Genomic DNA, 15623 nt, shown 5'->3' with positions numbered 1-15623 from the left:
ATAAGGCAAGGCTGGCTGTGCTGGAGTTATCTCCCATAGCTGCTGATAAAAAAATACTTACAGTTATCTTCTATAGCACAAAGCAAGAAGCAATGCCAAGGCAAGGTGAGGTCATCACAAGCCTTTATAAGAGCCTACACTTGGGATGTTCCAGGGAGATTTCTTAACCCTGTCGGTTGTGCCTGGATCTTAATCAAGCCCCAGGCAAATCAAGAGACAACCATGGTTCTTCTTGTTGCCTTGTTCCTGATACTAGTTCTCCTGTCTTTCTGGAGGGTGGCAAAGGGGAAGCTGGAACCCCACTACAACTACCCCAAGAGCCTGCCCTCTCTGCCGGTCGTTGGCAGCTTGTTGCATCTTGTTGGACACCCCCAGCTCCACCTTTTTTTCTGCAGACTGCAAGAGAAGTACGGCCAGCTCTACGCTCTCTATATGGGCTCCCATTATGTAGTAATAGTTAACAACTATGTCCATGCCAAGGAAGTGCTGCTTAAGAAAGGGAAGATCTTCGCGGGGAGGCCCCATATGGTAAGCAAATTGAGTGTTTGTCTGAAATGTAGTTGTTCGAGCAAAAACCATGAAAAAACAAAAACAAGAAAAGAGTGTGGTTGGGCCAGAATGATGAGACAAATCCATATATGAAAAGGAAGATTGATAATTCCTCAATCCATTGTATTTTGGGGCTGGAAAGGCCAAAGGGTGAGAAGAAGTGGTTAAGGCTAATCGAGGAATGAAGATTGTGATAGATAAACTACAGAAAGGGGTTAAATCAAACTTTAATCCACATAATATGTTTGCAGAATTGCTGCAGTCTAAGCCCACTTATTTATTTTAAGTGCCTGTTAGAATAATTTGTATAGGATAGCATTATTAATTATTATTACCCCAATCGACATTCTGCTCCAGTTGTATGCAACTAGTTACATGCAACAACCAGAGACAATGTTAAAAGATGCAGTTTGCCTATTCAGTGGAGCCCCAATAAGCACTACTAAGAGAATTCAGAGACTTCTGCACCAACTGCATGTATGGAAGCCTGCTTCCAAGTGCAGATGTCTTCTGCCGGACACAAACTACCTATCAGTGCTGAGAGCAACTGCTTACGTCTAGTTCTGAACTGTATAGTCTGGGCATGTAACATCAAGGACAATAATGTTATGAATATAAACAATAGATTGGAACAGGTTCACAAAGTTGTTCAAGAGACAACAATTAAAAAATAACGTTTTAAGAATCCTAAACTATGAAAAATATGTAAGCAATAGATATAATTAGTTTCAGAAAGAGAATGCAGAGAAGACAGAATTTCTTAACAGTTCCTATGAAACTATGGAAGAGGCTGTTATTAAGAGAGGATGTTCACTTCCCTGGACTTTGTATTTTGAAACATCCCCTATAGCAGTGCAATCCTATGCAGGGTTACTTCAGTCTAAGCGCAACAAAAATCAATGGGATTTAAATTGGAGTAACTGCATAGAAGTGCACTGTGAACCACTTCAGTGTGACTCCCAAGAGGAACTTCATGCATGAAGTTGGCTAAATCCACACGCCCTCGGAGTGTCCCGGCGTTGCGCTAAATGTTCGCTAAACACCCAGAAGTACAGCGTCTTTCTAGCGCAATTTCTGAATCACGCTAGAAAGACGCTATACTTCTGGGTGTTTAGCATGTCCAAGGACATGTGGATTTGCCCGTTGTCTTGCAGAAATACAATCTTTGGACAGGAACAACAAACCAATGTACCTAATGGCCGGTTAAGTACAGCTTTGCTACACATCACTAATAATTAATAGGTGCTTGCCAGTTTTGTGTACTTACTGCATGGCTTTTTACCTTCCTTTTATCTACTAGTACTGTATTCATTCATATATTTTGTTTTCCCACCTTTCTAACTTTGAGGCCTCATTTGCTATATTTCTGTTTTGTTTGTCATAGAATGATACTTGAATTGGAAAGTACATATTTTTAAAAATCTAACTGACATATTAGCAAGGAGTCAAGCGTGGAATCTACAGTGTTGGCAAGTTTTGCAAATATAAGATTAGATTAACATCTTCCAAAGATGCTTAGAAGTCACTGGTTTTGTCCTCTGGGTCATGTGCAAGATTAGATGATACCCCAGAGTGTTTTCCTGTCCAATGCCCCTGAGACACTGTACCTCTTAGACTGTGCCTATGTTCCTGTTCAGTATGCGTGCAATAATGCCTTTGCATAATTCTTAGCATTCTAGGAACAAGGACCATATTCTCTACAACATTGCCTTTGGCCAAATTGACATGTGGCACTTAAAATGCTTTTTGGTTCTTCTAGCACTGTTGGTATGCACATGTTAAAAACAGGCAGTTTAAATGCATTTGTATCAAGTTTCTTAACTGATTAGAAAGTTTTTACAATCACATATCAATCCTCCTGTGCTTTACAATGCACATATAATTTTGGTTTCTATATAATTTGATAGGCTTACCAATTTGGGCTGATAAATTCCTGAAGATTTGGGGGTGGAGCCATGGGAAGGCAGAGTTTGTGAAGGGTAGGGGACCTCAACAGGGTATGATACCGTAGAGGTTACCCTGCAAAGCAGCCGTTTTTTCCAGGGGAACTGATTCCTTTAATTTGGAGATCACTTGTAATTCTGGGAGATCTCCAGGCCTCACCTGGAGGATGGCAAGCCTGTTTGTGAAATGGTGCCTGACAGAGTGCAGATGCAAACCAAAATTTTCTCTTCCTTCTTTGCTGTTTAGGGTCAGAGGTTACCCTTGCTCTTATCCACCTCAGCCTTGTGCCTTAGAAGGAATGCACAAATAAACATACAAATACACACCCAAACATGGCAGCTAATAGGAGAACATAGGTATAAACCCAGCACTGGTTTACAGGAAAACCACTTTGGGCTATAGGGGTGCATTCTTACAACCCTATGAATCTTTAGGCCCAACCCAAATGAAACCCTGCAATATCCATCATTGGATCTCTAACTTGTTTTTCTTTTGTAAATAACTGCTGTGACAGGCTCTGATTAAGAAAGAGACAGCAGGGTAGAGGAAAGATCGACTCTTTCCTCCCACTTCAACTCCCTGACATCAAATACAAGATTCAAGTTCAGTAGCACCTTAAAGACTAACCAGATTTCTGGGGTATAAGATTTTGAGAGTCAAGCTCCCTTTATCAGATACAAGTAGGAATGGAGATATAAGGGCTCAAGGATCTGCATTCCTCCTTGTATACGAGAAAAGGAACTTGACTCTCAAAAGCTTATACCCTGGAAATCTGGTTGATCTTTAAGGTGCTATTGAACTTGAATCTTGCTCTTCTTCTGCAGCCCCTACACACAGCTACCCACATGAAACTCACTTGAAACAGGCCTCCAGAATTGATGTCTCACTGGGGAAATCATATTGACACCAGTTCCAGGTTTTGTGGATCTGGGCAGAGAGTTTCCAGCACTGCTCCCCTCTTGCCATCCTTTCCTCACAAACTGCCAAACAAAGGTGTAGATGGTGGTGGCGGCGGGGGGGGGGGGGCGTTCAGGAGAAGTGACCTCTGCCAGAAGACTTGCCCCCTGGGAGCTGTCCCCTCTCAGGGTAGGCTGATGTCAGCCCTGCCATGTATTTTCCCCATGAGACAAACAGCTGTAAGGGAGCGGGGGGGGGGGAGTTTGTGATTGGACTGTCTGTAGAAACTGAGTGAATGAATCCTGTCAGTTCCAGAATAAAATGCTAAATAAATGAAGTGTAGTTAAAGTTACTAAAATAGATTAGACTCAAGACTCCACATATTCTCTGAAAGAATAGTGTGGGGTGGGGGGAACAGCTCTGCCCTATTGGAGGAGTTTCTTAATGCTGAACATACAAGGACAACAAATCTCCATTATATTTTAAGTATGATGTGGATTTTAAAAGGCTAATTTAATCCATTGCATTTTTGTTCCTGTTGCAAGGGTGAGATTGTGTATGTTCCCCTTCAAAGCATAATCAAACTATGGCCCAGTCTATTGCATCATGAGGTGTTTTGGAAAAGAGACTACAGTGTCCTGAAGCCTTTTTTCATTGATCCAAGGTAACCACAGACTTGCTGACACGGAATGGGAAAGACATTGCCTTTGCCTCTTACAGCCCTGTCTGGAAATTTCAGCGGAAGTTGGTACACTCTGCACTTTCCATGTTTGGGGAAGGCACTCTGCTCCTGGAAAACATCAGTAAGTGACACCCAAGCCATGTTGGTTTAGTTTCCAAGGCAATAGCAACAAGTGTGTTTGTATGGGGGGACAGTAAGAAGATCTTGGTAACAATGCTTATAGCCAAAACATAAAAGTAATGAGATAATTTCAGTATTATAGATCAACTTATCTTTGGGTGAGGACAGAAACAACATTTTAAGTGGGCTGAGCATGCATTAGTGGCATTCCTAGTCATTTGTATTAAATGTGTGTTCTAGCATATTGGTTAAGTGGTTGGGTTGCAAAGCAACACTCTGCTGGTTTGAATCCCAATACTGCCATGAACTCACCACACCACATCATAGTTTGACACTATGTGAATGACCCAGTGTTAGTCAATCTCATCCTCTCAAGTGCTCAGAGCCAATGAATTATTTACTAATTTAATTGAAATGCTATTCAAACCATGGCTTGAAATCTTGGTTTCAGGTGCCACATGTGCTTATAGGCCAATTAGTGATTTCCAGTTTATACTAAACTGGAAATCACTAATTGGCCTATAAGCACATGTGGCACCTCAAGAAGGAAGGAAGGAACATGTAAGCACAGGGCTTGTTCATGTCATGCCAAACTATGGTTCAGCATTGAACCAAGCCTGATAAGTTATTCATACCACAACTTAAAAATTTACATTTGCTTTCACCTTTTGATACAGTATTGTTTTGAGTGCAGTTGTAGAATCTAGTGACAGAATTACAGAACATATAGTGTTATTCCACAGAAACTGGGCACTTTTTGAGAAAACAAGCAGCACCTTCATTAAGTCCACATTTTTCATGATTTCTTATACAAATATACACAATTGCAACATTAATAGTATGTAATCAGAGTTGCTTTTAACTATATACAATTTTTAAAATATCTTCAATGCACAGACTATTAGGATTAACCTGGTGAATCTGCATAATTGTGAGATAAAGTAGGGGACAGATCCACATTTTAATTTTTTTTTAAAGCCAAGATGTTCTAGAAATGTTGTGAAAAGGTATAGTAATCCAGATGGAAAATTCCTGGTGTATTTATTAATATCATTTATGCATGACTGTTGTTATACTTTATTAGACAGAAGAAAAGCTAAATTAAATACCAGAAAGTAATTTTATTTACTCATTATGAGTTTATGGCAAATTTGTTATTTCTCTTTGGTTTGTATTAGTTAATTGCTCAGTTGTTCAATGAAAGCTGTCGTGTGTATTTATATTATAGCTAGATTGATTCCTTAGCATTACACTGCATTACTTCATAGCAGGGCTCATTTTGAGGGGGAATGCACAGAAACACAGTTCTGGCAGTTCCCCAAAGAGGTCACATGTCAGGTGGCCACACCCACCTGACTCTCGTCCATTTTGGGCCCGTTTCAGCCTGGATTGGGGCTGAAATGGCCCAGATCAGGCCTCTGACAGGTGGTGGATCACACTCCCACTCAACAGCAGCCTGATCCTGGCCATTTTAGGCCCCTTTCCAGCCATTTTCAGCCTCTTTTTGCCATTTTGGGCCCAATTTCGGCCCTGAATGGTCAGGATTGGGTCCAAAACAGCCAGGATAGGTGATGTCAGGGGAGAGTGGCATATGCAAATCAGTTATGCTAATGCCACACTTCTGGTGATGTCAAGGGGCATGGCATATGCTAATTAATTATGCTAATAAGTTATGCTAATGAGTTCCTCCAGCTCTTTTTCTATGAAATGACCCCTGCTTCATAGTGTAATGGCTTTCTTGACAGAACTGTAAAATATGAGAAGAATTTTTACAAAATGTAAAGAGCTTGTTTAAAAATACAACAAAGGTATGTTGTATATAAAACAGGTTGCTTCAGTCTATAGGAAAGGCATGATAACTGGATTGAATGGAAGTAGAGATATCACTGGACCATGTTTCTCCTAAGTATGTCTTAATGACCCTCCTCACAAATGAATTGTGTCCAAAGTTTGGGTCAGATGGGGGGAAGACACTTTGTGGGTATTATTCTGGGGTCCTTTTCTGTATAAGAATTTTTTTCTAAGTCCCTATCAGAATGGATCTCCCATCTGTTATTTACTCAGCATATAAGGCAGATGCAAAATGCCTTATTATAACTGAATTTTAATTTGAAAGGTCCAATTTCTGATATAGGTTCTGAACACTCTGGAAACTATAGTCATCTTTTTTCTCAATATACTAATGAAATTTAATAGAAACTATCAATAAAATTGATGCCTGTTTTTGTACAATAAATTTTGCACAATAAATGCATAATACGGTGTAAAAATAGTAACTAGCTTATAAATGGTGACAAAATGGCATTTAAATCGCTAAAATGATACAAAATGCTGGGGAGGGGGGGAACAACTGGGAACACTGGCAACCAAAATTGGTGAGAAAAATGCCACTATGCAAAAACTAGAAGTAAAAAGGGCATATCTGTATGTCCTGAGTCTCAACTGAAAAGTGGAGTGTGAAGGGGCATGGACAGAATCACAGTCAAACAAGAGAAGCACTTTTGTTCTTCACTGCCACTTAGTGGTAACTGTCAGCAGTAAATTGGTTATGGGAATATATTTTCAGGGACTGTTTCTGTTGGTATTATGCAAGCTTCCAAATTATACAGAACGGGTCCGGAACAATGGAACAGCTGTACAGAGTGCACGGACAGCAGCATTAATTTATTCAGATAGTGGCATAATACAAAAACTTTCAGCACATAATGCTCTTTAATTTTTAGGTGTGTCTTTTAAAGATGTTACATGGCCGTGATCGTATAGTGGTGCTGCTTAAAGATGTTACATTGCTTTACTCTGATGTCAAAGAGTGAAAGGTCACCATGATCCTGCCTATGTTGGAAGAAATGCTGTCCATAGATTATTGTCATATATATTCATATCAGATTTCAGCATTAAAGCCACAGTTGGTTCCTAGCTTGGGGAAGGGGAGTCAGGACAATGTAAGATATGGTGGCTTCCCCAACACTAAGTACACCTTGTTTGTGCCCCACCTCCTCCTCCTCATTCAGTAGAGAGGCTGAAAACTGGCAGCTGATGTTGCTGCTTGGAGGCTCCATTGCTGCTCATTTGTCCAGTATGCATGTACTAATGACTGCTAGACAAATGAATGGCAGTGAGAGGGTGCCTGATCCTGCCATTGCTACACACCACCAGAGGGAAGGTGGCCATGACAGATGCTGCTATGCCAGGGAGGGTCAAGGGTCAATTCTCTGCAAGGCTTGGACCTTGGCAACTGAGGATGCTGGCCTTGATTAATATACTTTACAGTTAACCTATCTGATAGGTTAGACTTAGCAACTTTCTCTGTGTCATTAAGACAGGTAAGAACTGGAACTTCCAAAACCAAAACTCAGCCCAATCTATTGCATTACATAGTCCTTGTTCTCATTAATAAAATCCATGTGATCTTATGAAGTTTTCGATTTTGTAATATTAGTTGAATGTTTGGACACCTATTGTATTGTAATATATCTGGTCACTGTAATGCACGCATTGGTTACATCCAGATTTCACTGCCTTTGAAAAGTGTTTGGAAACTTCTGTTGGTACAGAATGCAGCTCTGCTAACAGGGCAAGGGGCATATCAGATCATATAACTCCAGTTTTCATGGGCTTCTAGTTTGTTCAGTTAAAAGGGTTAATCTTGGCTTAGGAGTCCCTCAATTTATTTTATTAGATTTATATCCCACCCTCCCTGTGAACAGCTCAGGGCGGCTAACATCAACTGCCTACTGAGCTTATGCATATTTAGCTGAGACCCTAGTATGTTCTCTATCTGAGGTCCGATGTCCATTTAGGCAGAGGCACCCAGGCTATGGAATTCTGTACTTTGGGTGAGCATCAGGAGACAGTTTAAGAATTAGTGAATGTGGGGTAGGCTGAAGTCCTAAGCACACTTGAGTAAGCCTTGCTGAATTCAGGGGACTTATTCCTGAGCAAATACAGGATTAGTCATCTAATAACATAGCTGGTCTGTCCACAGAGATAAAGCCACATTCAAAAACCTCCATATTTAGCTGGTCTACTGCCAATTTTATAAATTAAACAGATTATAAAGGGCTTGAACTAAATAGGACTGCATTCCATCTCAGCCTAGTTTGCTTCCTCTTTTGCTTTAAGATTCCAGTACGAGTGTTTTCTCATCAGTAAATCCACAACCAGTGCTTCATTCAGTTTAGAAGCATGGAAAACAGAAATGGATTAAAAAGAACAAGATGAGTTAAAAATATATATTTATTTACTTACATGACAATCTCTCAATCAATAGATTACTGAGGTGGCTCTCTAGGGACAAAGTAAAATATAATACATTAAAAAAGTAAAATAGACTAAAATACATACCAAAAAATAAACATCAGTTAAAAAAAACAAACACCATAGCGGTAATATTCTTCTACTGGTGTCAGCCTTTCTTCAGAGAAGAGCTCTGCTGATAGCAAAACAGTCATAGGATCTCGCCTATTGACTTTGGCCTATCAACGTTAGCAGTTTCTTTTTACAGTTAGGCAACTAAGTTCCTCAAGGCCGTACAAGAAGCTTGTGAAGCAAAGCTTCAAGCCTAAGAGATCTAAAACCAATGTACTACCAAATCCACTGGCTCATTCTAGTTGTGTAAGTCGTACCCTCACACCATGACTGCTCTGTCAATATCCCTCCGTCTCCCTCCCCTCTGCTCCTAAAGGGTTCCTCACCCCTTCATGTACCTTTTCTTCTCTGCTTCTCTTCCAGTCTGTCGAGAAGCAGCAACCCTGTGCAGAACGCTGAATTCTGAGCAGGACACCTCCCTGGACATGGCACCTGAATTGACACGTGCTGTTACTAATGTGGTGTGTTCCCTTTGCTTCAACTCATCCTACCATCGTGGAGACCCTGAGTTTGAGGACATGCTCCAGTACAGCCAAGGCATTGTAGACACCGTTGCCAAGGAGAGCCTTGTGGATATCTTCCCTTGGCTTCAGGTGAGAGATGGGGGCAGGAAAATAAAGAACACATGTAATCTTCCTCCAGGCAAGATTTCAAAAAAAAAAAAAAAAGCAGCACTGTGACCATGATCTTCAAATCTGTGGGTGGTATACTTGTGACCCTTAATCTACTTTAGCTCCACTGTCTTAAAATTATCAAACTGGTTAATTGATCATACTTTATTAAGCTTTTCCTCTGATTTACAATGCTTCATTAAAAGGATTAGGAAAGGAAAGATAAATGTTCTTTTAGACATAAAGAATCAGCTTTAATTTGGCACCAGGATACGATATCCCAGATTGGTTAGTGCTCCATGGAGGGGAGGGATCTTCAAATTCCTTCAGTAGAAATAATACATTGCTCACGTGGAAAAAGTCATAACTATTTTGAAAAACCCTTATCAATGCAAAGATTTTGCCTTTGTATAAGCATTTTTAGAAGGAGGTGAAAAATTAGGAAGGAGACCTATGAATCTTTGCTGGAAGAGAAATCATAAAGAGGTATATAGGGACTGAAAGGTATTGGGGGGTCTTGCAGGATGTAGGTGTCAGACAAACACACCTACAGTAGCACTATAAAATCATAGCCCTTATTTCATAATATTTATCAGTCTATCTGATGTTAAACAGACTGGATCCTGTGTGGATGACAAAAGCCACCCAGAGACAAAGTATGGGTCTCTTTATGCTTAGGGAAATCAGGAATACAGGGAAAATATATTTTTGTAAATCAACAGAAGAAAAAATCAAAAGAAAACCAAATGGTCTGATGAAGACTGAATATGCGCCTGAAGGATAAAGTTGGGGGTTCAGGGAAATCAGCTGGCTGAAACCCTTGAGAGCTTTGTGAATCCTGGAGGGGAAGAATTGAACTCTCAGGTGGGATTTCCAAATTATTCCCCACTCTCATGATTCCTTATGAGTCCCTAGCTTGTTTTATTTATATCCCAGATTTCTTTTTTAAAAGAAAAAATCAAGAAATCTAATAAAGTATTAAACGCCAGCTGGTGAGAGCAGACTTCTCCCCTTTTCTTCTTCTACTGAGTGGCTAGCTGTTGATGGAGTGACCAAATTTAGCTGGATCAGGCAAACCCATGGAAAGCTGTAGAGTGGTTGGTCACTGATGGAGCTGTGGTCCAGAAAGAGCTGCTGTGTGAAACTGAATGGCAGGGACTGGCCCAAGGGTTCTGAGGAGGTGGATTCTGAAGCATATTCTGTAGACAAAGGTTGTTGTCTTGTTTCCCTCTCCAGTTCTTTCCCAATAAGGACTTGGCCTTGCTGAAACAGTGTGTGGAGAAGAGAGACCAGCTCCTGCAACAGCAGTTTGTAGAACATAAAGTAAGTCCTTCAGGAAGGAGATGTGACATACAGAGTGGGAAAGCCAGAGCGGCATCTGGGGTACTGGGGGGAAGTGTGAATACCTGAGTCTAGAGGCATCACTTGGAAGATGAAAGGGAATGGAACAGCATTCCAGCATCAATTTGGGAACCTGAATGCAGTTCTGGATGAGGGGGATGAAAGTGAGGGATAGGAAGGTATGTTATTCTTCCCAGTCTGAAACAGCAAGAAATAAAAGAGGAAAAGTAGAAAGCGATACCATCTCTCACCTGGGTACTGTAAACCTTTTTGGAAGATGAGGAGAAGAGGCAAGAGTCGGCAAGGCATGTGAAATAGAGTCAACATGCTCCAGTTCCGCTCCTGCTGTGTCCTTCCAACCTAGTCATGCAGTCAAGAAAGCCAGGCTGGTGTAGCAGCGAGACTGCTGGATCCAGAGCAGCAAAGTCTGTTTCATAACACTGTTGCTCCACTTTTTCTTCATAAACATCAAAGGAATACCATAGGGTTGTATGAGACCAAGCAAATGGGTTTCACTGGGGAGGAAGGGAATGCCAATCCAGGTGGAAGGCAAAACCTGCCTCTTCCCCTTCCCCTGGGCAGCCGTTTTCTTTTAACAAGGACCTGACCTTGCCCCTCATCCCTGTGGCTTCTACAACTGCTTTCCTCCACATCTCCCATCCCATCATAACAAAGGGGCATTTCACTAGTCATCAGTAGCTGAAATGTTCGCATTTTGAGGCAGTGCTCCCAAGTGGCAGCCAAGACATAAGCTTCTGCCCACTCTTCTGATGTTCCGCAAGCTCAGCTCACAGTTGCTCTCATGTTTCCCTTCCCAGGAAGCATTCAGCAGTGATTCAGTCACTGACTTAATGGGCTCTCTCCTGAGAGCCAAGCTGAACCTGGAGAACAACAACAGCCATCTATTGCCAAGGATGGACCTGACGGACGATCACCTGCTCATGACTGTGGGTGACATCTTTGGGGCTGGTGTTGAGACCACCACGACTGTACTGAAGTGGAGTCTACTGTATCTGTTGCACAACCCAGAGGTACTGGCCCCTCTAGCCATTCTTCGTGTCTTGGGAAAAGAGAGGGTCTTATTTCTTTTATTCCATTTACATCTCACGTTTGCATCCATCCATTTACATCTCACGTTTGCTTCCATCAAGCACCTTACATTATGAGAATGAGCAGTCTTTATTTTAATTTTACTTCCTTTATACCCTGCCTTTCTCCCCAGTGAGTATACAAAGTGGCTGATGTCATTCTCCTCTCCTCCATTTTGTCCTCACAACAGCCCCGTGAAGCAAGTTAGGATGGGAATATGCGACCCAACAAGCTTCCATGGCAGAGCAGGGAATCAAACTTGGGTCACTCTCATCCTAGTCTGTTACTCAAACTGCTACCCCACAATCTGAGTCTGATGGAGAACAGGAATTTACACACACACAAAAGGACATAAATTCCTCCCTTAGAAGTGTTTTCTATCTTGATAGACTTAAATACTATCTTTCATTTATCTTTGGGTCATGGGTGCAATGCTTCTTTGCAAGGAACTGCCCTGTTCAGCACAATGTTACTCTTTGCCCTTATTATATCATTCTGTTTCTATAGAAACCAAACTTGAGCAATATTGCATATATTATATGATATTTTTCTTCATAATGTGCTGAGCAGGATCTGTGCACACATTGCAAGTGTATTGCATGACACAGTGACTTTCTCAGTGGTATCACAGCTTTTCTTTGCCGTTTGCAATGGCTTAAAGAAAATCTATGCAATGAGGCACTGCATTCTAATGGCTGAGCACAAATGAACAATTGCAGTATGCTGCAAATTATAGTGGCTTCCTTGTGTCAGCTATACTGCGGATACCTAATCTCACCAGAAACACACTACCACTGCAATACCGAAAACATTTAGAGGAACATTATTGCTTCCTGTGTGGGTTGGCTAACACAGCAGATCTTTGTGCAGAGAGAGTGAGAGGCACCACAGCTTTCCACTGCCACTTAGAGCAAAGGAATAATATATAATACTCCTTTCCCCCCCACAAGCTTTTTGCCTTCCATTCCAAGCAAACTTACTTGGCGTGGTAGGCATTTCTTTCTTCTCAATAATGTCCGCTGACTGTTGGTTAGCCGACCAAAGGGAAATGAGACAGGATGCAAAGCGTATAGCTAAAGTAATGGGGGAGGAGGACACAGCTGCCTTTGCCTATTCTATACCCCACGGTCTTCACCATCTGACTCGCCCATATCATTGCTCTCGCAGGTGCAACAGAAGATCCAAGAGGAACTTGATCAGGAAGTAGGCTTTAACAGACATCCCCAGCTCAATGACCGGCAGCACCTGCCTTACTTGGAAGCCACCATTAGTGAGGTTTTGCGTATCCGCCCTGTCTCTCCACTCCTCATCCCACATGAAGCATTAGAAGATACCAGGTGAGGGTTCTGTCCAAGGATGAAGTCTGCTGCAAAGCCACGAAAGGGGATAGGAATGATTCTAAATAAGAGACTTAAGAGGGTTTGGGTGTTTTTCTGCAGCATCGGGGAATATGACATCCCTAAAGGAGCGCGAGTTGTGATCAATCTCTGGTCCCTTCACCACGATGAGAAAGAATGGGATAAGCCAGAGGAATTTAATCCAGGTCAGTGCTCTTTCAGCTGCATTTTAGCATCACCTTTTGCTCCAGCTGCCGTGCCTCTCTGCCCAGCCCAGCTTTCTAAATTTCTCATATTCTCAAGGCTGTGACTGTTGTTATGGCTAACCATGTTCCCATAGTCTTCCTGATCTGCATTTCTCCCTGTTAGCCCATTGGCAATCGGGCTGTGCCTATCCACACCCCAAGGCTGCTGTTTTGAATGGCACTGAAACCTCAACAGAAGCTCAAAGTGGCATGTTGAATTCCTATCCAAATTTGGGAAGGGTATATATGCTTTATTTCTATCCTATGCTTCATCCAAAGAATTCAGGGTGCTTCTCCCTTCCTCCATTTTATCTTAACTAGCCTGTGGGGTAAGTTAGGCTCAGAAACCAGCAGTGTAATCCTAAACAGAGTGACACCTTTCTATGCCCATTGACCTAAATAGTTCAGCTCTGCTTAGGATGGCACTGGGACCGGCCTAAGGTCACTCAGTGAGCTTCATGGTTCAGAGCCTAGCTGGGCATTATAGCTTCTGTGAGGTTGCCACAGGGGCTCGCAGACTCATTGGAGCTTGGAGCTCCCAGTAAGAACTCATTTTAAAATTGTTGCAGGGGCCAGATTTGGCCTAGGACTGTAGCATGGGGGTCAGGAGAGGCTCCAGCCTCCCCTATACCATTTTCCTGAGCTGAAATGGTGGGGGCATTACTTTCCCCATTGGAGGGTCTGCAGGTGCAATGACACTTGCTTGTGGAACCTGTCCAACACAGCAAATAACTCACTTCTGTGCTGTTTCAGCTTGGGGAAATGATGTGGGGGTAGGAGCCCCTCCTCCCTCTGTGTTGTGGTCCTGGGCCAAATTGGACCCCTGCCCAGTATGTTCTTGCACCCCTGCGGCAGACTCATGGAACCTGTAACATCTAGTTCGGCTCTCTGTTGGGATCTGAATCCAGGTTTTCTGTCCTAGTCCAACATCCTGATCTCTAGACAATGGCTGAATCCACACTTACCGGCATAGTGCGGAACAGTTGGAATAATAGCGCCTTCCTGGTGCGATTTCTGATGTCATCGCGCCAGGAAGGTGCTATCATTCCGACTGTTCCGCACTATGCCGGTAAGTGTGGATCCAGCCTTTGTCTAGACTGTTCTGCGCTATGTTTCTAGACGTTGTCTAGACTGTTTCGCGCTATGCCAGTAAGTATAGATTCAGCCAACTTGGTATGTGGATTTCCCAGCCAATTTCTTCTATAATTGAATTTTGAAAGTTTGTCCTATTTCCCATGGAAACATTAAATAAAATCCTATCTGTACTACCCCAGGTCGTTTTCTGGATGAGCAAGGGAAAAGAGTCTACTCTCCTTCACCGAGCTATCTACCCTTTGGAGCTGGTATCCGGGTTTGTGTGGGAGAAGCACTGGCTAAGATGGAGCTTTTCCTGTTTCTGGCTTGGAGCTTGCAAAGATTCACATTCAGTGTTCCTGAAGGCGAAACACTGCCTGCACCAGAGGGAAAATTTGGAGTCGTTCTCCAAGTACCAAAGTTCAGGGTGAAGGCCGCACTGCGGGAAGCTTGGCAGGGCCTGGTAATTTATTAGTGATGTTACTTTTGGACTAGAGCAGTTGTCCTAAAGAAAGAGACTGGAAGTCTGTTCAGCTGGACCAGTGAAGAGTTTACTGGAGAGGTTTGTACATAGAGGACTGTCAAGAATGGGAATTTCACTACCCTGTGCAGCAGCCACAGTGCTGTTTGGATTGTCATTGGTAGGATTCAGACAGAAAGGATAATTACTGTTAATTTTGGTCTTGACAACAATAGCTGTAGACTCTGCCTTCTTGTGTGATAAAAAGCATTGACAAACCTGAGGTGTCAGCAGTGAAGACAGGGGCATATTGACTTTAACACAGGATCCTCGTCTGTGTAGACTAAAAAGTAAGGCAATGATTTAGCAAGTTTTGGGGCAGTATTACCTCTAGCAGGACATCACATCCTCTTTTTAGAAATAGTTGTATTGTAAAAGAAGAGCATCTGTCTAGTGTCTAGTGTCTCTTCAAGAGAAAGTAATATGTGAGTAATGAGTAATATGTGGTTTAACAACAAACAGCAGAGATGGATGAGAAGACACTGGTCTCTGGGATGCCAGGTAGCAACAAAATGCCACCATCTTAGATACAGTCCCAAATCCCTAACTCATTTATGTTCTAGTATATTCTCTGTAGAAGGAAATTGTAGAAGGAAACTGCATTAAGTGTGTTAGGATAGATTTATGAAGTCGTCAGGGGAAAAAAGCTGTTTCCTATGAAGATAGAAGTGTTGGAGACAGTAAGATGAGAGGAATTATGAAGGGACTGCTTTAAGAAACAAACCAAAACAAAACCCCTCACTTTATATATCAGGTGTGATTAGAGCAAGATTTGGGTCCAGTTGTACCTTAGTGGACCTGAATCTTGCTCTTCTACTACAGACCAACATAGCTACCCACCTGAAA

The 15623-nt window shown here is 42.2% G+C and overlaps 1 protein-coding gene across 1 annotated transcript; it reads left to right on the top strand.

Moving 5' to 3' along the window:
- Positions 1-222: 222 nt before the first annotated feature.
- Positions 223-14732, top strand: LOC129332683 (steroid 17-alpha-hydroxylase/17,20 lyase). The gene is made up of 8 exons (XM_054983913.1): positions 223-528; positions 4055-4193; positions 8924-9153; positions 10408-10494; positions 11331-11543; positions 12769-12938; positions 13041-13144; positions 14458-14732. Exons 1-8 carry the CDS (start codon positions 223-225, stop codon positions 14730-14732), a joined length of 1524 nt encoding a protein of 507 aa, XP_054839888.1.
- The last annotated feature ends 891 nt before the right edge of the window (positions 14733-15623 follow it).

Source organism: Eublepharis macularius, chromosome 6 (assembly GCF_028583425.1).
Source record: "Eublepharis macularius isolate TG4126 chromosome 6, MPM_Emac_v1.0, whole genome shotgun sequence".
Classification (NCBI taxonomy): Eukaryota; Metazoa; Chordata; class Lepidosauria; order Squamata; family Eublepharidae; genus Eublepharis; species Eublepharis macularius.
The sequence above is the reverse complement of the archived record's forward strand: the minus strand, read 5'-3'. Positions and strand labels throughout refer to the sequence as shown.